This window comes from Rhinatrema bivittatum, chromosome 4, assembly GCF_901001135.1.
Source record: "Rhinatrema bivittatum chromosome 4, aRhiBiv1.1, whole genome shotgun sequence".
NCBI lineage: Eukaryota > Metazoa > Chordata > Amphibia > Gymnophiona > Rhinatrematidae > Rhinatrema > Rhinatrema bivittatum.
In genome coordinates this window covers 19,223,243-19,250,842 of record NC_042618.1, presented here as the reverse complement: position 1 = coordinate 19,250,842, position 27,600 = coordinate 19,223,243, and the positions used below count along the sequence as shown (strand labels likewise).

Genomic DNA, 27,600 nt, shown 5'->3' with positions numbered 1-27,600 from the left:
CCGCTCTTCTCCAATCACTCGGCACCACTCACGTTTCTAGGGAGCTATTGAGCAGGTCACACAGCGGACCCACCAGCACATATCTAAGCTCCCTCAGTATCCTGGGATGAACCTCTTCAGACCCCATGGCTTTGTCCACTTTGTTTTCCTAGCTCTTCCCATACATTCTCTTCTGTAAATGAAGTTTTGTCTACTGCACCCCCATCCATTGCCTTGTTAACTAGTGACGATCCTTCTCCAGGATCTTCTTTAGTGAACACTGAACTGAAGTATTTTTTTAATATTTCCATTTCTTTGTCTTTCTCCACATATTGATCCTTATCTCCTCTCAAGTTCACTATACCACTTCTGTCCTTTTTCTGATGTATCTGAAAAATGTTTTGTCACCTCGCTTTTACCTCTTTGGCAATCCTTTCTTCCACCTGACTTTTTTTCTTTCTTGATTACTTTCTTTATCTCCCTCAGTTTCACCAGATATTCTTCCCTGTGTTCCTCTTTGTGGGATCCTTAATATTTCTTAAATGCTATTCTTTTTTGCATTTATTTTTTCAGCCACCTCCTTTGAGAGCCAGATCGGTTTCTTCTTTCTCTTGCCTTTGTTTGCTTTCTTAACATATAAATTAATTGCCTTTGTAATTGCTTCTTTTAGTTTAGCCCACTGTTTTTCCACCTCTCCCATTTTCTCCCAGTCTTCTAGTTCAACCTCCAGGTACGTCCCCATTTCGACAAAGTCTGTATTTTTGAAATTCAAAACTTGGGTCTTCGTGTGATTTCTCTGTATCCTATTTGCGATGTCAGACCATATCATTTGATGATCACTGGTGCTGAGGTGGGCAACCACCCGGACATTAGCGACATTATCCCATTGGTGAGCACTAAGTCGAGTATAACTCCCTCCCTCGTGGGTTCCATTACCATTTGTTTGAACAGAGCCCCTTGCAGGGCATCCACTATCTCTCTACTTCTATTAGATTCCACAGAAGGGATTCTTCAGTCTGCGTATGGCAGATTAAAGTCTCCAACAATCAACACTTCTCCCTTCTTTCCCACTTTTGGATGTATTTGACCAGATCTCTTTCTAGTTCTTCCATTTGAGTCGGAGACCTGTAAATCACTCCAATAAAAATGGATGCACCATCTTTTTTTAGGATGGCCTATAAAGCTTCTTCTCTACCCCACATTCCTTGCAGTTCAGTTGCTTGGATATTGTTTTTGACATAAGGAGCTACTCCTCTCCCTTTTCTGTCCTCTCTGTTATAAGAACACAAGACATGCCATGTTGGGTCAGACCAAGGGTCCATCAAGCCCAGCATCCTGTTTCCAACAGTGGCCAATCCAAGTCACAAGTACTTGGCAAGTACCCAAACATTAAACAGATCTCAAGCTACTATTCCTTATTGATTAATAGCAGTTTATGGACTTCTCTAGGAACTTATCCAAACCTTTTTTAAACCCAGTTACACTAACTGCCATAGCAACATCTTCTGGCAATGAATTCCAGAACTTTATGCGATGAGTGAATAAAACTTCTCCGGTTTTAAATGAGCTACTTGCTAATTCATAGAGTGCCTCCTAGTTCTTTTATTGTCTGAGAGAGTAAATAACTGATTTATATTTACCTGTTCAAGTCCTTTCATGATTTTGTAGACCTCTATCATATCCCCCCTCAGCCGTCTCTTCTCCAAGCTGAACAGCCCTAACCTCTTCAGCCTTTCCTCATAGGGGAGCCGTTCCATCCCCTTTATCTTTTTGGTCTCCCTTTTTTGTCCTTTCTGTCCTTCCTTAAGTTATAGCCCGGCATAGCTGTATCCCATTCATGAGAATCTGTGAACCATGTCTCTGTAACAGCAACAACATCCAAATCCGCCTCCACCATGAGGGCCCACAGGACTGGGATTTTATTGCCCAAACTATGAGCATTTGTAGTCATAGCTTTCCAATTTTTCTTCCTTAATTTGTCTTCTTAGACTGCTTAGACACCTTTTCTGCTTTTTTGAGCTGATTGATTTTATTTTCTCCTCCCACTTCCTGTATTGTTTGAGGGTGACATCAATTTCATTGGCCATCTCCTGCCACCCCCATTCTTTAGTTTAAATGACTGATAATATATGATCTGAATTTATCACTTAGCATCAGAAGACACTTGGAACCCACATGGCATTAGACTTGCTGTATTGCATGTTGGATATGGGCTTGGTCTTTAGAAAGCCATAAATAAACAATTTCAATTACAAAATAGAAAACCTCATATACCAAAAGAGCACTAACTGCCATCTCTCAAACAGTAACAACCCTACTTATGAAAAGGCAACACTGTATATACCAGGCACTAAAACACCAATACCCCTCTTATTAGGAAAACAGAACAAAGCAGACTGCTATAGATCCTTACACAGAAATTACACACTAGCAGAATGCCTCACCTCAGTCACACATGCAGAACAAACTGTTATGCAGTTGTCATGTCAACAGCATGATAAAGAATCCCTAAATTACCTGACCAGTTCTCCAGGTTGGGGCCCATTTACCATCACTCTTTAGATAATCCTTTGTTCTGTTAAAATCTTGCTGTTCAGGGCAATTGTTACATCTTAGGCTGGGTTTACAGATGCCCCTGTTACAGATGCCCCTGTAATGATATTCTAGCCTGAGGTTCTGACCGTTGTCTTCTGCTCTTGTGACCCTATAATTAGGCATCACAAATTGTCGCCAGCTTCAACTGCTGTCCAGGTGTCCTTGGAATTCCTCTAGGTCAGGCTCAGTAGGGCATTTAAAGTTCACATAGCCAGAAAGGCTAAGATAGCCTGGGTCGGTTGCCATCTCCATGTTGATCTCAAGCTCAGGCACACATATCAAAACCTACAGAATAAAGAGATCATAATCTGTAAACAAAGACCTGTAGACAAAAACTCAACTAGAAATCACAAGCTAGACTCTGTATGCAGTGCAACAGTGGAAAAAAACAAACAGCGCCATTCTTCATAAAGCATCAAACAATAAAATCAAGAAAAATAAAACAATCATAATAGTAAAACTATACTAGTCAAAAGAATAAATATTTCAAAATAGGTGATGAAAGGAAGAATATCTAATAGTTAAAAACTCAAAGTTTTTAAAAATTAACAAAGCACCAATAAAATTTTTCAAACCAGCAGACACATTAAATAACAGGCCAAAATTAAAACAAATAAGGATAAAAGAAATCCCCTATTCTCCATACTTGTGAACTTTTGATTTCCAGTCACACTGTGATCATTGTGGATAATGGGAGATGGAGGGGAGGTGGGGGGAAAGGGCAGACAAACTATCTTCTCTGTCATATATAAACACCAACACTCTCACCCCCCTTAACACATGTTCCCAAAGACACACACACACACCCTTCACCCATGCTCTCACAGGCACACATATATACATACCCACATTCTCACAGAAACACACCACCACCCATGATCTCACAGACCCACATACACCCGCCCATGCTCACAAACACACACATATCCATCCACCCATGCTCTCACAGACACACAGACATCTATCCATACTCTCACTGATCTACATGGCTACCCATGCTCTCACGCACACACTCCCCCACCCATTCTCTTACAGACTCACTCACAAATACACACCCCCATTCATGGTCTTACAGACACACACATACACCTACCCACCCACCCAGCCAACCATACTCTCACAAACACACACCCACACTCTCACAGACACATCCATCCACCCATGCGCTCATAGATACACAGAAACACTCCCCCATGCTCTCATAGACACACATGCACACACCCACTCACCCAACCTCTCACAGACACACATACAAACACACACCCCTGCCCACCCATGCTATCACAGAGACACACACATTCCCACTCCCACCATACTCTCACACACTCACCCATCCAGGCAGCCAGCCACCCTTGCTCTCTCAGTCTATCCACTCATATGCTCACTCTCATATACATACATGCTTACAGGGTTTCGTGCTCTCTCAGACACTGAGTCATGCTCTCAGGCTCTCCCAGTCTCATCAGGCTGCAGCGGGATGGGCCCCACCATGACCTTGTAAAGACCTCTCTTTGGGCTGCGGTGGGGATGGGCTCCACTATGTCCCTACAGGTCTTCAGGCTGCGATGGGATGGATTCTGTTGTGGTCCATCTTCTTTTCATTGGCCACTAGTGGGCTATTTGAGCAGGAGCAGAAGAGAAGAAACCACATGACCAGAGTGACCAGCCCCTTGGGGAATGCCAGATCCCTCAAATAGGCCAATCCGCCCCCGGTCACATGCCTTCTGTATGACTGATGAATGCTTATTGCATGTAACCAACTGCGCTTTACATGACAGACTTTTGTCTGATACTAAGGTTAGAAATCTATTTTTTAAAATATTTTATCACTTCAGTACCCAAATCTTAATTTATCCATAAATTGAAAGATATAAATGCTGAATGCAGTAATGAAAAGGTGAGTGCATAGCAGTGAACTGGGTATTTTTAATTTCTTCAGTGATACAGTGCCATCAAAAGAGTTGGCTCTTTTGTCAAGTAAGTATGTGTAATGTGAATGTTTTTCTCTTCCAGAAAGAAAGAGCCTATTCTTTTTGTGGAACTATAGAGTACATGGCACCAGAGATTGTCAGAGGAGGAGACACAGGACATGACAAGGTATTACATTTTTTTACTTCTTTGTGCAAAGCCATTCTAGACCAGAGCTTCCCAACATTTCAGGGAACACGGACCCCGTTTCAGTTTCATGGACTCCCATGCACTTCTCTTTAATTTTGCAAGCTGTAACAAAAGAAGTAATGAGGTGCACTCCAGAATCTTTCCTAATGTATAAACCTTTGATTTAAACTGAATTGGTAGGGAAGCTATTTGAAACTTGCCCTCCTCATTGAAGGTTGAGGCAAGGCCAGCCGCAGTGGGGAAAAGGAAGAGAGTTCAGAAACTTTCCAGACTGGAAACTTGGTGTGACCTGGCAGTCCCTGCAGATCTGCAGTCTGATTTTCGAAGAGAAACTGCCTGCGGTGTTTCCTTTTGAAAACTCGGGCTGGCGGGGGAGAGCCGATACTTCTGTAGCCGTGTACTTTGAAGCAGGTGCAAAGTACATACCCGAAAGTATGCTCGATGATTTTCTAAATTAAATCTCTGCAGGCACTTTACCTCCCCCAACCTAGCGCTGTTCCTTTTCTCTCCCCCCCACCCCCAGGTAAAAGCATGTACAGTATTCACATCATATAGATACTTTTATCCTCAGAACTGGGGAATGGTTATTTTCCAAAGATAAACAGGTGATCACCCACATAAAAAGTAGTGAAACTTACCCTCCCTGAAAACTGATCCCCTTTTAGCCGGCTTTTCTTTTATACTTTATTGGGGGGGGGGGTTTAATGATTTTTACGGACACATCAGATTTTAGAAAAAAGCAAAACAATAGCCTGCTTTTCAACAGGAAGAAGGCTTTATGAGGTCTGCCTGTCTGGGTGTCCCCCTAAATAACTTTTGGGCTTGTCATATCCACACCTGGTTGTTATCTCGTTCTCCTTGATCCCCGGTGTCATCTTTCTCTTCTTTCCTGGACCATGGTACTCCTACATCCCTCCTTCTCTCTGTCCAGCATGATTTCTGGAGGTCCTCTCCTTCTCTCCCCTGATAGGCTGCTATCCAGTCTCACTCCTCTTAAACCAAGGTCAGTCATGGATTCCTGTCTCCCTCTTTACCCTGCTTGTCGTCTTTCATTCCTGTCTCATTCCTTCTCCCCTCTGTCATTCCCCTCATACTATCAACCCCAGGCCCATTTCCTCCTTTCTTCCTTTGAGCCATTCTACTCACTTTACTGGTGCAGTTCTCCTCTCCTGTCAGGTCAGTGGCAGCAGTGGAAAATGTGTCTCACCACTGTGATCACCCTGCTTTCCTCAGTGTGCAGCAGAGGCTGCGAAACTCCTCCGCTAAACATGTGGCAGTGTGGTTTGAGGCTTCTGATAGCTGCAGACAGCCCTGTTTTGTCCCTCCGTGTGGGGTGATGCTTTCAGGGCCACAGTAGACCCTGTTCTCATGCTCCTAGCCTGTGGCTGTAGGTCAACTAATCTCAGACAGCAGCAGCCCGCTTATTTTCTCCCCAGCTAAACTTTCTGGCATCTCTTCTGAAGGACTCTCTTGGTTGATCTTGCAGATCCAGGGGAGTCCATGGACCTCAGGTTAGGAACCACTGTTCTAGACCTTTTAACATAAAATTATTCTTTCTGATAGCTTCCTCCTCAGTTAGAAGCATTATTCCTGGCAACTTTAGCTTTCCTCGTTGGGGATGGGCGAGAGAAGGAATTATTCCCATGTAGTACACTCTGAAGTGTTAGTATTGTTAAAATCTTTTATTTCTAATCTACGGACACAAGAAGTTATTTCCATCTCTTCTTTAGATAGAAACTATGTGACATGCTCAAGCACAAATATTACATTATTTTGAGACACTTTCCAGCTTCTGTGGTTTGACCCACAGTGTATTTGACAGCAACATATTAAAAACCTTTTGTGGAGACTTTGTGTTATGGCCTACTTATTGAATTTCACTTTTTTCATATTGAAAAGATGAATTTTCTGTATAGTTTGCATGGATTTTAGACTGAAGAAATGGACACCTCCAGCTTGTATGCATAAATACCCCTGAAATACGACCTTCTCTTTGAAATGTCTCACTTGTACATACAACCTCCGAGGCATAAAATTCCATAAGCGTGAAATAGTTCTTACCTGCTCTTATTGTACAGCTGTGCAAAATCCCAGTGAAACTGCCCCTGATCGTGGTGTGCGTCTTAAGCTGGACGGTGTACAAGAAGGAGAGCAGCTTAGTTAAAAAGGGGACTGGGGAGGGATATTTGCCGTGAATGTTGTTTGTTATTTGAGCTGGGCGCTGTGAAGACCACATAGGTGTTCCAGCAAGTTGTGCTTACTTGAAAATCAATAAAAATGATTTAACCGTAAAAAGGGGACCCGAAACATTTGCCATTTGAGGAAAGATTAGGGCACCTAGGAACATTTCCCTTGGAAATGAAGAAGTGAAGAGGTAACATAATGACTGTTTCTAAATAGTTGACACCTTAACATGTGGCTCAGTTCCGCAATACATTAACATGTAACAGTGTGCAGTGGTGGCTGGGTTAGAAGCTGCCAAATAGGAAAAGCAATTTGACAATAAGAAACGTTTGTCTTCATGCAGGTGTGCTGCAGTCATCCTTAGCAGCAGGCGTGCTGCTAACTTCCCTTCCATGCACACATGCAACCTTCTCCAGAGCCCATCACCTTTCACTTCCTTATACTAAAGCACATTTACCATCTGCTGACCAGTGTGTGGCCCACCCTGCACCATTCTCATGGCCTCCTTATTATTCAACTTGCCTCTTATTTTTGTACCATTTCCAAATAGCAAGGTGGTTTTCAATATTCATTAATACTGAGCTCATATGCAGTGTTAGGCCAGGTTCTGAAGATGGTACTCCACTTGTAATATAGCCTCACTATTTATGTCCATCTAAACAATTTGGATCCCATTTGCAGATTTTCCCACATGTTCCTACGAAGTTTGTTCATTTCAGCAACTCCCTATACTTTGTCAGAATCAAGTATCAACAGTACTTCTGATTTGTCCTGATTGCATGCGAGGTCCCATATTTTAGTTTTAGTTTATTTAGATTAGATGCCTTTTAATCTTATTGTTGATTCCAAAATATTTTTTGTTGGCAATTTAAGACTGATTGATTGATATTTACCTGGTTCTAGAAATAAAATGTATGTTTTTTCAGTTTTTGATAAGCAACACAATTTGTATTGTGTTAACCACTGAAAGGATGCGTTGGAACTACTTATGAACATTATTGTAGTACTAGAAGAATAAAATTAGGTGTTTATGTATATTTTCATAGTTGTACTTTGTTGATAAACATATTTCAATAATTCTGGGTCATTGAGTCGTAGGCTGATCATGGCTATTAGTATATTTGTCATGGCATTAGATTGATTTTTAATAAATTGCTTTGAGCGGTTTGTTTGTTTTTCCCTTTTTCTTCCCCTTCCCCCCTGTAAAGGTGGCATATAAATCTAATAAAATAAATAGTTATGTACCGTAACATGTAATACTCTCTGTTTTGCAGGCAGTGGATTGGTGGAGTTTAGGTGTCCTGATGTATGAGCTGTTAACAGGAGCATCTCCCTTTACCGTCGATGGAGAGAAAAATTCCCAAGCTGAGATCTCTAGGTAAACCATGAAATGCACAACTGATTTGTTCTTCATTCACCGAAAATTATGCTACAAAAAACAACAGAGGCCAATAGTGAAACGCTACTTAGCCGGATAAGTAGGACTTATCTGGCTAAATGGTGGCCGCTGTATATCTGGCTGGATGAGTCATTTAACTGGCAAAGTAGATAGTTGGATAGTCAATGGGCGAGGAATGGGCGTATCAGGGTGGAACTACTTATCTAAGTGCCAATATTCAGACTTATCCAATTAAGTTAATCGGATAAGATAGACCTGCTATAGAGCAAGTCTAATTTATTCAGATATAACTTATCTGGCTAAGTAAAAACTTATGCACGGATATCCATCTGTATAGCTGTGCTGCTGAATATCCCTTCTAAGTTATCCAAATAACTTAGATAACCGGATATCTTTGAATATTGGGCCCAATAACTTGTCCAGAGGTCTGGACAAGTTCCTGAAGGAAAGGTCCATTAACCATTATTAAGGGAGAGTTGCAGAAATCCACTTCCTGTTCTTGGGATAAGCAGCTTGGAATCTGTCCACTCTTGGGATCTTGCCAGGTACTTGTGATCTGGATTGGCTACTGTTGGAAACAGGATACTGGGCTTGATGGACCTTTGGTCTGACTCAGTATGGCAACTTCTTATGTTCATAAAAGTTTTAATACAGTATGAATAGAAAAAAAAGGAAACTTTGTTCAGTAGGGTTTTGGCCTATGTATAATTGGATTTACTATATTAAAAATGGGGAATGTTGGCCCCTTAAGTCTACATATCCAAGTGGACTAATACGGAAACCATAATTCTCTTCTAAAACAGAATGAAACATCAAAGCTCAGCCTTTATAACTTGTGTGTAAATCTTTATTTTTTGATCGCACTTCCAGCTTGCATTGCTCAGTGTGATGTACAGCCAAAGGAACACATTACAGATTGCCATGGCATGACTGATAACTTGAAATCAACAACAGACATATGTGGGCAGGCTTGCTTTCTCTGACTGTATGTGTCTAGGGTGGACGTGCCTGTATTGGGGTCTCAGACCCCATTAAAGACCTCCTGGAAGATCCAGGGGTTAACATCCCTTCTAAAGCCGACAGTCTGGGGCACAGAATTCCACAATCAAGGCACTGCAACAGAGAAGCCTTCGTCTCTGGTTCTTGTCAGCCTTGGTACCGCTAGAACTTGGATTGTCAGCAGTGCTTCTTGGGAAGATTGCAAGTAGCAAATTAGGATTGTGGAAGCTTCGTTTTTCTGTTAAGTACATAGGACCCATGCTGTTTAGTGTTTTGCATGTTAAGGACGAGCACTTTTGAACCGGGCTCTGAAAACTGCAGGGAGGCAGTGCAGACTCTGTTGCACTGGGATGATACGGTCCAAGAAAGCTCCAGCTTGTCAAGATTCTTGCTGCTGTATTTTGCACCTCCTGTAGTTGTTTGTTTTTTTAAGTAGGCTGTGAGGGGCACTGACCTATAGCATATTGCTATAATCTGTTCTGGAGATCAGCAAGGATTAGGGGATTGTTGCTAGCTCAGCTGAAGCTAGGACCAGGCTTCTAAATGCTGTTTGTGATGCTGAGGTGATTTACAGCTCCATGGTTTGCTTAGGGTTGAGAAGGACCCCTAGATTTCAAATGGTCTCCTTAATGGAAAGGAGGGAATCTTGAATGAATATTTTTAACACTTGGGCCTGTAAATAGCTCTGATTTGTTAGGATTTAGCATGAGTTTATTGTCTTTCAAAGGGTATGGATATCTTCTCCCCCCCCCCCCCCCCCCCCCAACTAGGCTTGGGTGCATGAATCACTGCAGTTTAAGTATGTGACCATCATCTTGTTAATCTGAGTCTGATTATTCATCCAGTTGATCAGTTGCTGGTTGCATTTTCTACTTGCCTGTCTTAGTGTGTTTTAATGTTATAGGTTTATAAGGACTGGCCCAATGCCAGCATTGTGTGCTGAAGGATACAAGGGGAGGGGGAGGGGGAATTGGATTCAGACAGCCAACGCTGGGCCCCGACTTTTATGGTCCGGGATACTGATATGCAGACATCAGAGCAAAAGCACAGGACTGCTTCTACAGCCAAGCACGACAAGTAGCATTTCTGATTGTAAATATTGTTACCCTTAATATAAGGCTTGGGGGTAACCAGCACAGAGCAGCAGTTACTACCCTAAAACAGAGACATGAGATAACGGAGCGGCGGTTACCACTTTAGGAAACTTCCTTGGCAGACTGGATGGACCATTTGGTCTTTTTCTACCATTGTTACTATGTTAGTATATTGCAATGTCCTTAACACAGATCCTGCCTACCAGTGAGCTGAGGCTTCGAGCTCTGGCAGGGGATGCCCATCGGCATTTCAGTAATAGAACTGAGCACATTAAAAAGACAGAATTGTAATTATCCCAATGTTGCAGATATTTCTGAGGCTCTGTCCTGTTGGCAGGTGCTGTCTGGGTTGTTCATGATTGCTGCTGTCAGAGATCCGGCCTCGCAGTCAGTCCAGCGTTATGTGCTGGAGTATTCCATGTAGCATCAAAAGCAAAATGAGGAGAGTGGAGTGGAGTGGTTTCAAATCTACCTTTCGTATCAAAAGTGGTAAAAAAAAGGTAGTTGCTGGTAGGATATCTATTTTTTTTTTTTTTTATATTACCAATGTTTTCCATCCTAGGCAAGCTGGCTTTAGGAAAGGGCATGGTATGGAAACCTTATTGGTAGAAATGCTTAATGAGATTAGAGTTAGAACCAAAGGGGGTAAGAATGCAGTTATTATATCAATTGATATTAGTGCCAGATTTGAAACGATGAATCACCAGTTGCTACAAGAGACGTCCAATATTGGAATCAGTGAAATCGTTTTTATCTAATCATGTACTGCAGGTAAATTGGAACTTTAACATACCGGTATCTGATTTTAAATCCTTGACATGAGTCCCACAGGGATCTGTTTGAGCCTCTATTCTTTTTAATATTTTTATGGCATCATTAGCAGTAATTATCCAAAGCCCGGGATTCAGCTGTTATTTGTACATGATTACCTTACAAGTGATTGCATTGATAGATCTGGTGCAGCAAGCTGATTTAGAGATCATATTGCTTCTTGGCTATCTGTTCAAAAATTAAAAGTTAATCCACTTACGACAGAGGTTCTTTGGATCAGCAGTAACAGCAATCCTACTAAAACTGCAACCTACTAAATTAGGAATAGTGATTCCTCTAAAAGAAATCCCTTCACCCCTTCTTTATTTTCCTACTCCAAGTTAAGGCTTCCTTGTTATAATGTAACTGTATGCTCTGTATCTCTTGTTGATTGGTTAATTGTATATTCTACTTAGTTCATTGTAAACCGAATTGATTTGATTTGTATCAAGAAATTCGGTATATAAAAGCCTTAATAAATAAATAAATAAATAAAAAGAAGGTATTAATATTCTGGGAGTGAGACTTGGTTCTAGATTAACTATGTCTGATCAAATCTCAACTCTTGTGCAGAGTTCATTGTTTATCTGCATTATGTGCGTCGGCTGCACCCTTACTTTGAGCTGCGCGACCGCCAAATGATTGTACATGCACTAGTTTTAAATCATCTACACTACTATAATAGTCTGTTGCAGGGCCTTCCCACTATAGCATTGCATTAGTTGCAGTTCATTCAAAACACACTGTTGCAACAATTATTGGTGGCAAGAAAAAAATGGGATCATGTAACTCTGTTTCATTAGTCTACACAGGTTACCTGTTATTAGATAAACCCTTAAAACCATAGTATCTTTAATCAAGTGGTCACGTGCATTACTTATCTGATCTTTTATTCACCAGGTAGGATCTTGCTTTCATCCCAACTGGATCTGCTTAAGATGCAAGGTCCAGTTGAGATGAGATTGGAATGTACATGTCAGGGAGCTTTTGCATATCAAGGTTCTCTGCTATGGAATGTCACTTCTCATGAATATCATTCCTAAGGAGTCACATTTTTTAAAGTTCAGGAAACTAATCACGTTATTCAATCAGGCTTTTAAATCTCATAGTTACGAATCTTTTGCTTTCACAAGAAAGGAGCTCTGGAGAGTCAAGAGGATCTGGAGTCTTATCAATTGCCATTTAATATTATTTAATGTTATATGATTATTTATTGTGTTTTATTTGCTATTATAAGAGATGCATTTTAACATTTTGTATATTTTTGGTTTTGTTTGTTTTAATGATTTGATATTGATGTTTTTTAATGTTTTATATTGTAACTGTAGATCACTTTGACATATTGTACGAAAGGCAATATATTCAAATTAATAAATTAAACTAGAAGATATCTGGACATAGGGAGGTCGATATTCAAAAGCCATATAGACGGATAACTGAAAAGTTATCCATCTAAATGGCTACCTGGCGCTATTCATCGCCGTATGTGGCTTAATTCTAGCTGCATAAGTCGGGGGCGGGAAGCATTTCCGGGCAATGCAGAATTAGCCGCATAAGTTATGTGCTTAACCTATCCGGTTAGACATAATTGGCTAATTTTAAGATAGCCACATACATTCAATAGTACAACCACTGCTAGGTAGCCAGATATGTTTATCTGGCTACCTAGCCAGGCTACACAGCAGCTAAAAATGGTCCCCAGGAAGATTAACATGCTGTATGACTAGCGGGATAGAAAAAGTACTTAAAAAGGAGGAAATTGTAAGCATTCATTTGCCTCTACATCTTCTGTTTCTTCACATGAGCGAGATCACAGCATTGATGAAGGCAGAGGTGTGATTGCTGATCTAAAAAAAACCAAACAATTTGCAGTAACTCTCAAATGCTTCCTCAGCACAACTGACCTACAATTTGAGCAGAATAAATTGTTTGCTTTTAAAAAGGCCTGTGGCACCGTGTGGAGTCAGAATGGTCAGAGAATAGACACAGACTAGGATGTGGCTGGATATTCATGAACTTTTATTAATTCACAACAGAAAGAACAACTCTGCACATCTTTGGAGCTTATAAACTCAGAAGCAGTCTCTTGGTCTGGGCCTTTGCTAAGGTCCCTCCCTTTCCCCTGGGGCCTCCTGTTCCCTCCTAGATCTGGCTAGATATACACCTTTCCAGGGGCCTCCTTCTGGATCAGAATTCCCTGATATCTGGGGCTTAAGGTGGACCGGGCCAGATCTCTGGATCTGCTGCCTTAAGGTATTCCTTATGTAAACTCCTTCCCAAGGCCTTTTATACTGATTTTTCATTTCATTTTTAATTTTTTAACCACTTTGTTCATTCTGCTTCTTCCCTCAGATTTTATTGCAGATTTTGGAATCTGTTTATTTTTTTTTTAAAGCTGGCATGTGTCAGCTACAGAGCCCCACTGGGTTCCTTTGGTTGTTTTTCACCACTATGTTATGGTTTGTGGGTATGTGGACCCTTGGCCTGAGGGTCCACACCATCAGGAGGCGAGGTACCGGCACAGCTGGGAGCTCTGGGCACAGTGGTGGAGAGACCCCCGTAGGGTGATGGACAGTTGGTGGTTCCTGGAGTGAGACCCTGAAGAGAGAGGTGCCAGGCGAACCGCAGAGCAGTAGGCGCAGGAGTAGCCGTGCAGAAGGTTCTCGGGGAGGACAGTCCCGAAGGGCAGAGCTGCAGCATAGTAGGCGTAGAGTAGGAGGCGCAGGCCAACCCACAAGGCAGGAAAGCCCGGTCCCGACCTGGAGAGTGGAGGAATGCCAGCAGTGTAGTAGAGAAGCAGGCCCGAGGAGCGGGACAGCTGACGGTTGTTGTATAGGCAAGAGCACAGTCCCGTGGAGCGGGGAGGCTCTAGGTAGTCTCTTGAGTAGTAAGCGCGACCCGAGGAGCGGGAGAGCGCAGACGGTCTTTGCTAGAACACAGGCGCAACCCCGAGGAGCGGGAAAGGCTGGCCAAGGAACTCACAGGTTGCTGCAGTGTTCCAAGGGAGACCCGAGTAGCAGGAGCCAATGCAGTGCAGGACCCAAGAGGCGCAGAGCCAGCCCGAGGAGCGGGTTAGGCCAGAGGAGCAAGTCCCCCGTAGGAGCGCATACTGACCTCCGAGGAGCGGGAGCCAGATAGGGTCCAGGAGCAAGGCACATAGCGACGTCTCAGGAACACAAGGCAAGAGTTGAGAACTCGTACGGAACTTGTTGCCAAGTCAGCTAGCTGGGGGTGAAGGTGAAGTTTTAAATACAGGAGTCCGATGAAATCATCAAACAGGGACGCCCCTGAGGTTTCCGCCGAAGAGGCTTCAAAGGCGGGGCCTGTGACGTGCGTGCCTAGGAAGGCCCAACGTAGGAGTAGGAAGTAGCGGCGTCCATGCCGCCATGAGGAGTCCCGAGGAATGCGGTGGTGTAGGCAGGCCCGCGCTGCGAGCAGCCCCAGGGAGGGCAGAAGAGCGGTGCAAGAAGTGAGTACTTGCGGTTGCAGCTGTCTGCGACCGACAGGCATAACACACTATAGTTTGCCCAGCTGGCTTTTTCAGGCCTGTTCTTAGTGCTGGTGTGCAAAACGTTGGGCACTCTACAGCAGGGAATTCACAATGGCTGTGCACTTTGGAGGTAATCTTCAAAAGCCAATTTACACACTTGGAAGATAACTTTCAAAACTGCTCGCGTGCTCCCCTATATACATGTATATGGGTACATGCAAATTTACTATTGTATTTTATAATCTGTGCACAAATGGTATGACCAGGTTATAAAATACAAGTACATATGTGCACACACATGCTTGCATATGTAAAAGCCATGAGCCGCACAAGTTTGGACTTGTCTGAAAGAGTAGTGGCACTTAATCTAGATAAATTCCGATTTATGTTGCTAAGTAGCAGCACATAGCTGGAGAAGCCAAAAAGCATTACCCGTCAGTCTAATTAGCACTTTTCTGACTTGTTCAGGTATGTAAGATTGCCAGATAAGTCTTAAACAAAAAAAAAAAAGGCACTGTTTATCCAGATAAAAGTGACCAAAATGATAAAGGGGTTGGAACTGCTCCCTTTATGAGGAAAGGCTAAAGAGATTAGGGCTCTTCAGCTTGGAGAAGAGATGGATGAGGGGAGATCTGATAGAGGTCTACAGAATCATGAGAGGACTAAAGCGTATAAATGTGAATCAGTTATTTACTCTTTCATATACTAGAAGAGCTAGGGGGTACTCAATGAAGTTGGCAAGTAGCGCATTTAAAACTAATCGGAGAAAGTTCTTTTTCACTCAACGCACAGTTAATCTCTGGAATTCGTTGCCAGAGGATGTGGTTAAGGCGGTAAGCTTAGCTAGATTTAAAAAAAGGTTTGGACAAGTTCCTGAAGTCCATAAACTGCTATTAATCAAGTTGACTTAGGGAATAGCCACTGCTTATTGGTGGCATCAATAGCATGGGATCTATTTAATGTTTGGGTACTTGCCAGGTACTTGTAACCTGGATTGGCCACTGTTAGAAATACGATGCTGCTGGGCTTGATGGACCCTCGGTCTGACCCAGTATGGCAATTTTTTATGTTAAGTTCAAATTTGTCAGTGTAAGTAAAGGCAAAGGCGCTGCTTAGCTGAATAAATCGAATTTAACCAGATAAATGTGTGCAAATGATATACCCACGTATATGTATTTTGAATTTTAAGTTAAAACTTTTTTATTGCATTAGGAAACTGTATACATAAACCTTCAAAGTGCTGTGTTTCTTATGCATTCCAAAGGCAGTAGGGAAAAACATTCAAACATTTTCCAGTTTTCTTTTCTTGTTTTCATTCCAGCCCCTTCCCTTACCACCCAGATCTCTTCCCCACATGAAACCTTAACCAACCAACCCCTATCCCATCATAAGACATAATCTTCACTTATTCATTAATTTGTACGGGTGACACATTCCTCTTTTCCCCCAAATCTAAGTCTGTCTTTGAGGCCCCCCATTCACAGACAGAAATGAAGAAATACTATTCAGAATTAAGCTTCTCACTCTTTCTGAATATATTTCTCCCATGTCTCCAAAATCTTGGTTGGCGTATCACAGTGGATGCTCTTTTATCCATTTGCATCATATCATGTAGCAAGTTACGCCATTGCCAAAAGGATGGTCCGCAGTCCTCTCTCCAAATCACTAGAATGGCCTTCTTGCCCTGCACCTAGACCTTCTGGATGAACAATTTGTCTCCCCTACTCTTAAACAACAAAGGTGGAAAGTGTTCAAATAATAAAGGAGCAGGAATCATCAGCCCAGCACCTTTGAAAAATGGTTGGTCACCTTGGTCCAAAAAGCCTGGGTCTATGGTACTGTGGTGGAAATTCCCACCTTGAATGCCTGGGCTTTGAGATACATAAGCTCATTGTAGAAATGTGTTCTGTAGTTCCCATATGTACATATTATCAGCAAGGTCCTTTATATGGTTAAAGCAGAACCTCAACATTTGCTGTGGAATTGCAAACCCACTTTTGCAGGACCATCAACTTATGGTGTTTTCCAGACATTCCTCTGGCACAAACTTCCACAAGGCCTTGCATAACTTGGTCAGAGAAAGCTTATGCACTTCAAGCTGAAAAAAGTCTTCCATTTCCTCCAAAAATGAAAACTCCAAGTCCTCTGAAGGCAAAGACGCTATTTAATGTGTCTGCTCCATGTATGAGAAAAGGCTCGCATCCTGCAGGCCATATTGATCCTTCAAGGCCTGAAAAGACAAAGGCCTCCTCCAAAACATGTTGCAAATGTGTGATGCCTTTAGACGCCCATCTTTGAAAGTCTGCAGAATGACTACCAGAAGAAAAGTCTAGATTCCTCTAAATTGATAACAGCTGTGAGCACTGAGGAGATCTCTTAAGTTTTGTCAAGCATGACCAAGCCCACTTGGTGAAATTAGAACACATTTAGACCAACCCCTTGGCAATTTCCTAAACGGGGCAAGCAAAAATACTTCACATCAAGGGGTGCGAATATTGTTTTTTTCCTTCTAGATTTATAAAGGTGGATTTGTCATATCAGCCAAATATGGGAGAAAGAATGGGGTTTTTGAGGAACTGGGTTGATTAGAGTTTAGAAAGATTTTGCAGAGTTGTAATCCAACTATACATGTAGCTTAGATCCTTGCCCTTCATATTTGATGAGAAATGTTCCAGATAATTTGTTGGTAGGATTACAGTCAATAGTTAATGGTTCTTTTGAATGTGGGAATTTTCCTGTGGTTGTTGAAGAAGATCATTAAAAAGGTGGGTGCAGATAAGGAATCTGTGGAGAATTATAGACAGGTAGCAAAAAGTGTTAGAAAAGGCAGTAACGATTCAGTTGTCTAGGTATTTGGAGGAAAGCATTTTAGATGAGTGTGTCAGGTTTTTGCACGGGCTACAGACAGCACTGATAGCAATGAATGATTTGATTTATCAGAATTTAGATAAAGGTGAAGCAGTTGGTTAATATTACTAGATTTAACAAGTGATTTTGATCTGGTAGCTCATCAGATTTTAATAGATAGATGTAGGAATCTGGGGTTGCATGGACAAATTTTGGATTGGATTTCTTCCTTTTTGCAAGATAGATTAATGGAGATGTAAGGGGTGAGATGGTGAAAGCCTATAGTTTGGATTGTGGGACACCACAAGGATCCCTGCTATTCCTGCTCCTTTTTAACATCTTTATGCAACCATTGGGACAATTGATACATACCTTAGGTTTCAGGAGAAGTTCAATTGTTGTCTGATTGTAAGGTACAAGAAGGATTATTACACTTGGGAACCTGGTTAAGGGAGAATAAACTGATTCTGAATGAGGAAAATACAGAATGGATGTTTTACTAATGCCGAGCCAGAGAGCACTGCAATTGAAGGTTGGCAAGATGACCTGCAGTAATACTTCAGTAGCCTGGAATTTGGGGGTGCAAAATGATAAGTTGACATTTGAACCTCATATTTCTTTGATGGTGAGGAGGATTTTTATAAATCTAAAACTGAGAAAAATTAGAGGGAGAGAGTTTTGAGGTATTTAGAATGATAACACAGGCATTGGTAATGCCAGTTTTTGACTATTGCAATGTTGTTGGGGGTAACTATGAAGAATATGCATCTGCTCCAGGTGATGCAAAATATAGCAGACAGATTGGTGTATGGCTGTCCAAGATGAACCAGTGCTAAACTGCTGTTGATGGAGTTGCACTGGTTGCCTGTTAAGGAAAGGATTATGTTTAAGATTGATGATGTTACGGTCAATCAAGTTATCTGACTTTCAGAAGGAAAGTTACGGCATGGCTATTTCCATGCCCTAACTAGTGTATATGTTTTTATTAAATGTTTAATAATGATTGTGCAGTTTTATTGTATTTTATATTGATTTTTGTAAACCGCCTTAGTCAACTCGTTTTTTCAGTATAGAAGATCTGAGAAATAAATAAATAAATAATGTGGCCGATCTCGCAGGAGTCTCAGCCAGCTGGCGAAATTTTAAACTTCTAGATCTGGAAGTGCTAAACCCCTCGATCCCAATCGTTTTTTTTCAGCTTGCTAATGGAATTTGTGGGTTTCACCCCTGCCAAATAAACCTTGAAATCAAGGAGTCCAAGGTCTTTAAATCCTTCTTTAACAGACGAACTGGCAAGTTTTGTAAGACATGAAGACATAAAGCCATGTGGGAAATAACACCATTTAAAAAAGGCTGATTTGTCCCACTAGAGACAATGGCAGTCCTTGCCAAGCATGAAATTTTCTTTTAATGTGATCTATTAGCTGGGAGATATTAAAGTCATATAATTCGCCTGGGTCAATTGGGACCTGCAGCCCTAGAAAGCTAAAGGTAGCAATTGCCCAATTCAGAGGGAAACTGCCACGTCAGTGTTCTTTAATTGAAACTGGAAAAACTAGAGTTTCAGACTTGTCTGCAATTTAATTTAAATCCGGAGAACACTCCAAACCTCTCAAATAAGTGTAGCCAAGCCTCAAGGGATGTTTCCGGTATAGTGAAGAACACCAATTTGTCATCAGCAAATGCTGCATATTTAAACATTTGAGTGCCCAACTGCAATCCCGAACCTCTTGAATATATCAGAACTAACAAAAATAACAGTGGAGATAGTTCCCCTCTCTATTGAAAAAAACCTCTGCTTGGGTGCCATTGACCATAATATAAGCTCTCTGATTCCCATATAACAATTTCACCGCCTGTTGGAAAAGACCAGTCAATCCCATGGAATCTGAAATTTTGAACAAATACTTCCACTCCACCCTGTCGAACAGCTTCTCACATCGAAGCTGTCAAAAAAGGAACATTTTGTTTCCTACACTGCGTCATAGCCTTCAATAAAAGACGCACGTTCATCAAAGCATTCCTTCCACGAACAAATCCCACCTGTTCAGGCTTTATAATCTTGGTCAGAATAAGAGCCACTGAAGAAACTGTCTTAGAACAGTCAACAGGTTTTTGTAAGTTACAAAAAAATGTTATTTTATCAACTAATGTAAACTTCAATCACAATCTCTTGTTTTTTGATCAGCATCATTTTTAGTGATTTTGATGATAAAAAACCAGGAGATTTTGAATGAAGTTTACATTAGTTGTTAAAATAGAAATGTTTTTGTAACTTACAAAATTGTTGACTGTTCTAAGAGAGTTTCTTCAGTTTTCTTTTTCTGTACTAACCAGAATAAGAGCCAGCCTGTCAGCCAAGATCTTGGCAGATAATTTCTGATTGAAATTTGGGATGGAGATGGATGGGATGGAGATAGGGCGATATGACGCCGGTAAGAAAGCAACCTTACCTGCTTTGGGGTAGATTTTAAAAGCTGCGCGAGCGCGCACACATCGACATGAACAGGCGCGTACATGTTATAAAATCGGGGGTCGGCGTGCGCAAGGGAGTGCACAATTGTGCACCTTGCGCGCACCGAGCTGTGCTGCCTTCCCCCTAGCCTGACCTTCCCCTAACCTTACCCCCCCCCCCCCCCAGCCATACTCTAACACCCCCCTGACTTTTATCTTATCTTTTGCACCTGCCTGCCGGCACGCAATCCTCTGACACAGTGGCATATGGCTACTGTGTCAGAGGCCTCTGGCCCCGCCCTGGACCGCCTTTCTCCGCCCACGCCCCGGGGCTTTACGAGCGTCACCGGGCCTTTATAAAATAGGACCGGCGCACGTAACTCCCTCTACGCACGTAGAACTTTGGAAATCCAGCCCTTTATGTATAACTGTGATCTGTGCCTTATTAACCCTTTTCAGATATTCCCCTTTATCCAGCAAAGCTTGCTATGTTAAACTAAGTGGTGCCAATTTTATAAAGCTCAGTGCTGAATCCATCCTCGCCCAGGGCCTTTAATGGTTTAGCCTTTCTAAGTCCCACCAAAATCTTTTCCTCACTAATGGGCTGATTTAAGCAATTAACAGGCCAATACAGTAAAGCTCGGCCGCGGTTACCCTGCTCCTAACCCGCTTTCTACTCACAATTTGGCCGCGTTAGTCCAACCTGCGATTCACTATCCCCTTTAACCTATCGTTACCGCCTCTTTAAATCAACGGGTAACCCCCTTCCGCCCGCGGCATGTATATGAGATGTAAACGATCGGATTAGCTATTCCCTCCCATACAGTAACTCGCGGCCCGATTATCGCTTTTTAAACCTGCAGCTTTGCCGCGCGTTTAACCTGCTAATTTACCGCCTACCCCTACCCCTGCGTTAGTGTGGAGCGTCAGGCAAGCCGAGACAAAATTTCACGGGCCACGGAGCAGCCCCAGCCAGCCCCGCTTCACTGCCTGACCCCCTAACTCCCCGGGACAAGACCGAGCAAACTTTCCGCCAGCCCACGCTCACCTGCCCTGGCCGTGTCCATCTCCCGCGTCCACCTCCCGCTCTTGCCGGAGGTGTGTAGTGCTACTTTTTATTACTATGGATTATAAACCCCATGTTCATATCAACTATGATTGCATGGTATTTAGCTAAATAAATGACAGGTACCAGCGCACCCAAGATACTGTATAGGAGCTGTATAAGCGCCTATACAGTAAAATGGATTGCGCTTCATGGATGCACGTTGGACATGGCTTTCATTTGCATGCAATTTTAATACAGTATCGAGCGGTATGTAATCCAAACACGGGTGCGCCCAGCGCTAACGCACCTCTTTCTACCGCACTTTACTGTATTGGCCTGTAAGATGGGCCTCTATAAACTTTGGGAGGTGAACCTTGTCCAAAAAACCTATACATTTATTCATCTCTTCCCCCCCCCCCCCACCCCGATATATATAGATCTTTATAAAAGATCTGCATAGTTTTAGCTATGTCCCTGTTAGCATTAACTAAGCTGCCCTCCTTCGATTTAAGCGTGGTAATGAACCACGATCCAGCACTCATTCTAATCAAGCTTGCCATAAACTTGCCAGTTTTTATTACTGTATTGATACAATTTAAATTTGTAATAATTTATGCTGTTTTTAGTTCTCTGATGAAATAACTAATTTGGCTCAAGTCGCACAGCTAAATAAATCTCTCTATTTTCTTTACTGTTGGAAACCACCAAGATTTTCATAGCTTTAATTAACTGCTTTTCTAAAGCCATTAATCGTTTGTCAATGTCTCTCCTCCTTTTTGCAACATAAGAGATAATTTCTTCTCCTAGGACTAGCAGGATGTTAGTCCTCACACATGGGTGACATCAATGGAACTTCTTTTGTTTATTTTATGGTAGTTTTCTTTTCGTTTTCTTTTCTTTCTCTTTTTCCTCTGTCAGCCAGCCTCATGGTGGGCCTTAGTCCCTGTGCAGTCTGGCAGAGTCTATTTCTTCCTTAAAAAAAAACAAAAAAAAACCCTACACCTACAGTTTAGTTTCTGTGTCCTCTCCTTGCTCTGCCTGTTATGGTATCTTTTGTGCAGGCCGAGGGTGATCCATGTATGCCGCTGAGCCTGTGGGCTCACCTGGATTCTACCCGGTAAGGAGTTCCATGTCGTTTCACCGATCGATTGGCATCGATGGAGGTCAGACAATGAAGAGATTGAGGACCATACCATTCCTGTGGGGGGGAGAACTCATCCTCCCCACACTCAAAAGAACTAGTCTCTATGGGCAGGGGCCCTGGATGACATAGCCTCCTCTCATGCTTGCAGGTGATGGCAGTGAAATCTCCCTGGGAGAAAGGGTGAGCAGGAGCCTGGGCAAGCAGCTTGTGCGGCACTGTCTGTGCCATGCGCAGTAATGGTTGCCCTTGCACATCTGTGACCAGCGCACCATTGTTCTGACGCATCAATGTCAGGACCGTGTCGGGGACCAGGTTTGCCATCAAGCACAGTGGTCACCCTTGACTCTTTTGAGGTGCCGGGACGTCCTCGAGGTCATTGAGGTGTAGTACCGTCCTCTGTACCATACGGGCCTTTTGTGCCATAGGCATCAATGTGGCAGAGTAGTGGCTGGTGTCGGGGACTAGGTCTGACATTGGGCGCCATGGTTCCCCTCAATACTGTCTGTACTGACCTCGATGTTGACACCCTTGCCGCTTTTGTTGCCCTTGACGCCTAGGTGCCATCGATGCAACGTTATCAGTACTGCAGTAGCATCGATGCAGTGGTGCCGGCGGTACCATCGATGCCACTGTGCTAGCGGTGTAATCGATGATGTTGTGATGCCCTCGATTCTATCGAGGTGTATGCATGGCCACTCTCGATGCCGTAAGGGTATGTGCTTTGATGGCCGCAGTGCCCTCAATGCACACAGTGATCGTGGGGCCATCGATGACCTCGATTCTATCGAGGTGTGTGCATGACCACCCCCGATGCTGTCGGGGTATGTGGCCTCGATGCCGCAGCCACCCTGGAGGCCGTCACGATGAGTGGCTGTGCTGTCATCATAAGGCACGGCCTTGATGCTGTCGCAGTGCGGAGCTGCCCCGATATCATTGGCGCATTCTATACCATCGAGGTGTGGAGCCTCCATGGAAGTCATTGGGCTTTTGGCCACCGGTGCCTTTCGTTGCTGCTCTTAACTATATTTAGCACCACCAATGAGGTGCTGAGATCGCCACTGGGTGTCCTAGTCGTCCTTGAGGATTTGTCTGCCAGAATTCTTTGAGGGCCCACGAGTGCCACTGAAGCCCTCTGGCGAGGATTTCTGCCTTGGACAGACTGAGCGCTGATCATGGGCGATGGATGCCAGTAATCTCAGGGGCCCTGAGCCATTGGGATCGGCCTAGTGTGGCTATTATCAACCCTAGCTGCTGATGAGAGACATCATCGAGCTCACTGCATCAATGCCCTCAGGAAAAATAGATGAGCAGAGAGGGACAGTCGATGACACTGGCTGTCATCGGTTCCTTTGGACATCAATGTGCTGTATAAGGGCTGCAGATTCTCTGCCTGCAGGTGCCCTGGCATCCCTGGTCCATCGATGCCTTCGGTCTCTGGATGCTGTATCAGGTGCTGCCGGCTAGTTGAGTCTGTGGGTGCCTGTGGCACTGGGGATGGCACTATAAGAGCTGTCGAAGTCCTGAGTGCTGCATTGTTCGGTGCCCTTGATGTGCCTTTCATTGGTACGTGCGATAGCGCTATGGGCACCGTCACCACTGTGGGCACCAGTGGATGTCGTTGGATGCCACAGGACCTAACCGCAGGGCTCCATGAGCACAGTCAGTCGTCATAGAATCGCAACTATCGTTCCTTGAGGGAAATGAAGGTGAGCCATTTCCAATACATTTGCAAGGGCTGTGTCCAGGCTGTTTCATGGTGCCTCAGAGAACAACGCCATGAAACGCCACCTGTCACCATGCCATGCCCAGTGTACCAGTGGTCCTGGGAACATCCTCGTCACATTATTCCTGTTCACTCCACTGTGAGTTACTGACAGTGGAGCACAGTATGTGTGGTCTGTCATGGCAAGGCGTCTACTCCATGCACTTTGGGCAGTGACAGGCAGCATTTTCCCTGTCTGTGCAATTTGGGCCAAGCCAGGGTTCTGCCGTCGTCACGTCATGATCTCAGCCTCCTCATCAGTTCTGCACTGCGAATTGCTGGTGAGCACTGGTGGAGAAGGCGTCATCACACACTGTTCTTTGCCTTTTGGGCGGCGCGTAGCCACCTACTCCACTATATGAATACTGGTCAGCGTGTTTCACAGCGAAGGGCTCGTTTTACAGTTGCCCTCTGCTGTATGGGTGTATCTGTGTGTGTGTTTCCCTGTTGGCGAGCCCAACCATTTGTATGTCATAGCCACAGAACTGTCTAGGACTGTATTCCTGTTCGAACCCTAAGGGAAGTGGACACCTGGGGGGTACTGTTGGGAGTCCTCTCCTCTCTTGGAAGAGGAATATGTCTCTTGACCCCCTCCAGGATCCTGAACCCCTTTCGTGGGGAAGCCCCTAAGGTGTTCCATCCTTGGAATGTTTATCTTTGAGCTGGAGTCTCGATTCTTGAATCGGAGCATCTCCTGGGAGGCCAGGGCCGGGGAACAGCAGAGGTGGTCTTGGACTGTTTTTGCTGGGACTCTTCGTTGATTACTATGGCCCACCCTTCTGATAGTAGTTGCCAGTGGTGGATTGGTCACTTCTGAACCTCAGTGATCAGTGACTCAACTGTCCTTGGGAGAATTGAAGGTTTTTGGAATTGGGAGGTCCCGATTTCAATTGCTCCTCTCCCTTTGGGGTGGGGAGATTCGACCAAATTCCAGAACAACAGTTATGGGTTCCCTTCTGGATGCCCAATTGTCCACCCCTACGAGGTGTGTCCCTCGTTCTCCGTTTTCCCGGAGAAGGGATGTCACCACTTCTACTGGCGGTTGCTTTTGGTTCCTCGTGAGCTCCGACAACACTGAGAGAGTCAGTGGAAGTTGTGGTGAATGTAGTTGTCCATAAACCACTTCGAATGGTGTTGATCCAGTGGATGACGCTGGATGTGAGTTAATGGCGAATTCTGCCCATGCAACAGTTCGGCCCAGTTATTCTGACGGCAACTCACATAGGCATGAATGAACTATTTTAGGGTCCTATTCATAGTCTCAGTTTGGCCATTTGACTGGGGATGATAGGCAGATGTATAATCCAAAGAGATGTCAAATAGCTTGCACAAAGCCTTCCAGAATTTTGCCGTGAATTGTGATCCTCTATTCGAGAAGATGTGCTTCAGTAGGCCATGTAGACGAAAGATGTGGACAATGAAGAGCTTAGCAAGCTCCAAGGCTGAGGGTAAGCCAGGCAGCGCCACGAAATGGGCCATCTTACTGAAACGGTCAACCGTCACCCAGATAGTATTCATTCCTCCAGAAGGAGGCAGATCAACTACAAAGTCTGTAGCGATGTAAGTCCATAGCTCCTCCGGAACTGGCAGCGGTTGCAGCAATTCCCAAGGCTGACCAGAAGTAGGCTTATGTTTGGCACAGTTGGAGCATGACACTACATAGGAGTACGTGTCCTCCTTGATAGTAGGCCACCAGTAATACTTCTGTAATTTCAGCAGGGTACGGCGTTGACCAGGATGGCCAGCCAACTTGGAATCATGAGCCCAGTGTAATAGTTTCCTTCTGAGATTCTTCGGTACAATTGTTTTACCGGCAGGCACAGAATGGGTAGCCGCCAAGATGACTTTCTTCGGGTTGATGATATGCTGTGGTTCTTCAGGAACATCCTCAGAGAGGAAAGAGCGAGATAGGGCATCTGCTCTGGTATTCTTGTCTCCGGGACGGTATTTGAGCACAAAGTCAAAGCGATTAAAAAAAACAAGGACCATCTGGCTTGTCTGTGGTTAAGACATTGCGCATGACGGAGATACTCTGGATTCTTATGGTCTGAGAATACGGTAATTTGATGTTGGGTGCCTTCGGAGCCAAGGCTGCCATTCCTCAAATGCCATCTGAATAGCTAGGAGCTCTTTATCTCTGATCCCATAGTCCTTCTCTGCAGGAGAAAAGCGCCGCGAGAAAAAGGAGCAGGGATGGTAAGGCTTTAAAATCTCCAGTTTGGCTCAACACGGCCCCTACTCCAACATCTGAAGCGTCAACCTCCATGATGAAGGGTCTGTTGGGGTCCGGGTGACGCAGACATGGCTCGGTGGAAAAGGCAGTCTTTAATTTTTCAAACGCGGAAATGGCCTCCGCAGACCACTTTGAAGCATTGGCCCCTTTCCCTGTCATCGCAGTTAAGGGCACTGTTAAAGAAGAATAGTTCTTTATAAAGCTTCTATAGTAGTTTGTAAACCCCACAAATCATCTCAGGGCCTTCAGACTGGTAGGCTGAGACCAATTCTTGATACTCTGTAATTTTTGGGGATCCATCTGGAAGCCTTGTTTCGATACGATGTAGCCAAAAAAAGGCACAAATTCCTTGTGAAACTCACATTTCAACAATTTGGCGTAGAGACGGTGTTCTCGAAGTCTCGGTAATACTTATTTGACATCTGCTAGATGAGTAGGCATATCTTGTGAAAAGATCAAGATGTCATCTAGGTAGACAACGACATATTTGAACAGAAGGTCCCGCAAGATGTTGTTCATCATGTTCTGAAACACGGCGGGGGCGTTGCACAGGCTGAAAAGCATCACAAATATTCGAAATGGCCGTCTTGAGTGTTGAAAGCTGTTTTCCACTCATCGCCATCGCGAATGTGAACCAAGTTATAGGCTCCCTTCAGGTCAAGTTTTGAGAATATCTTGGCCCCTTGTAGTCGATCAAACAGCTCCGAGATCAGAGGTAAGGGGTATCGGTTTTTAATCGTGATCTCGTTCAGGCCTCGATAATTGATACAAGGACGCAGTGTACCGTCCTTCTTCCCCACGAAGAAGAAGCCTGCACCCGCAGGAGACTTAGATGGTCTAATTAAACCCCTGTTGCAAATTCTCCTCAATATACTCTGACATGGCTTTATTCTCCACCACCGACAGGGAATAGACATGTCCTTTAGGAGGTTCCGCATTAGGTTTCAGTCTTATGGCACAGTCATAAGTTCTTTGTGGTGGAAAGATGTCAGCAGCTTCTTTGGAGAACACATCATGAAATGATGCATACTGAGGTGGCAGTCCTGGCATCATTGGAGTAGTAGGCATACAGAGAATAGGAGTAACCTCCTTTAGGCATTTGCCATGACATTCTGGGCCCCAACGGGAGAGTTCCAGCGTGGCTCAATTGAATTGCGGCATATGCAACTGCAACCAGGGTAACCCCAGAAAGATAGGGTGCATGGCCTTCTCCAACACAAAGAAGGAAATCTGTTCGGTATGGAGAGCACCAGTGCGGAGAGATACTGGTTCGGTACAACGGGTAACAGCACCCGGTAAAGGCTCCCCATGTATAGATGATAAGAGTAGTGGAGTCTTCATAGTAGTGAGGGGAATCCTCGAGTGTTCCACTAAACGTTGAAGAATAAAATTACTTCCTGCCCCTGAGTCCACCAGGGCAAGAGTCTGAAACTCCAACAGTCCG

At 43.8% G+C, this 27,600-nt stretch overlaps 1 protein-coding gene across 1 annotated transcript in view; it reads left to right on the top strand.

Moving 5' to 3' along the window:
* RPS6KA5 (ribosomal protein S6 kinase A5) overlaps positions 1-27,600 on the top strand; it is a 277,526-nt gene that overhangs the window by 129,151 nt on the left and 120,775 nt on the right. The window contains exons 6-7 of the mRNA XM_029597788.1: positions 4,588-4,671; positions 8,151-8,254. Of these exons, the coding sequence (XP_029453648.1) occupies positions 4,588-4,671; positions 8,151-8,254 (188 nt within the window). The remainder of the gene's footprint in view (positions 1-4,587; positions 4,672-8,150; positions 8,255-27,600) is intronic.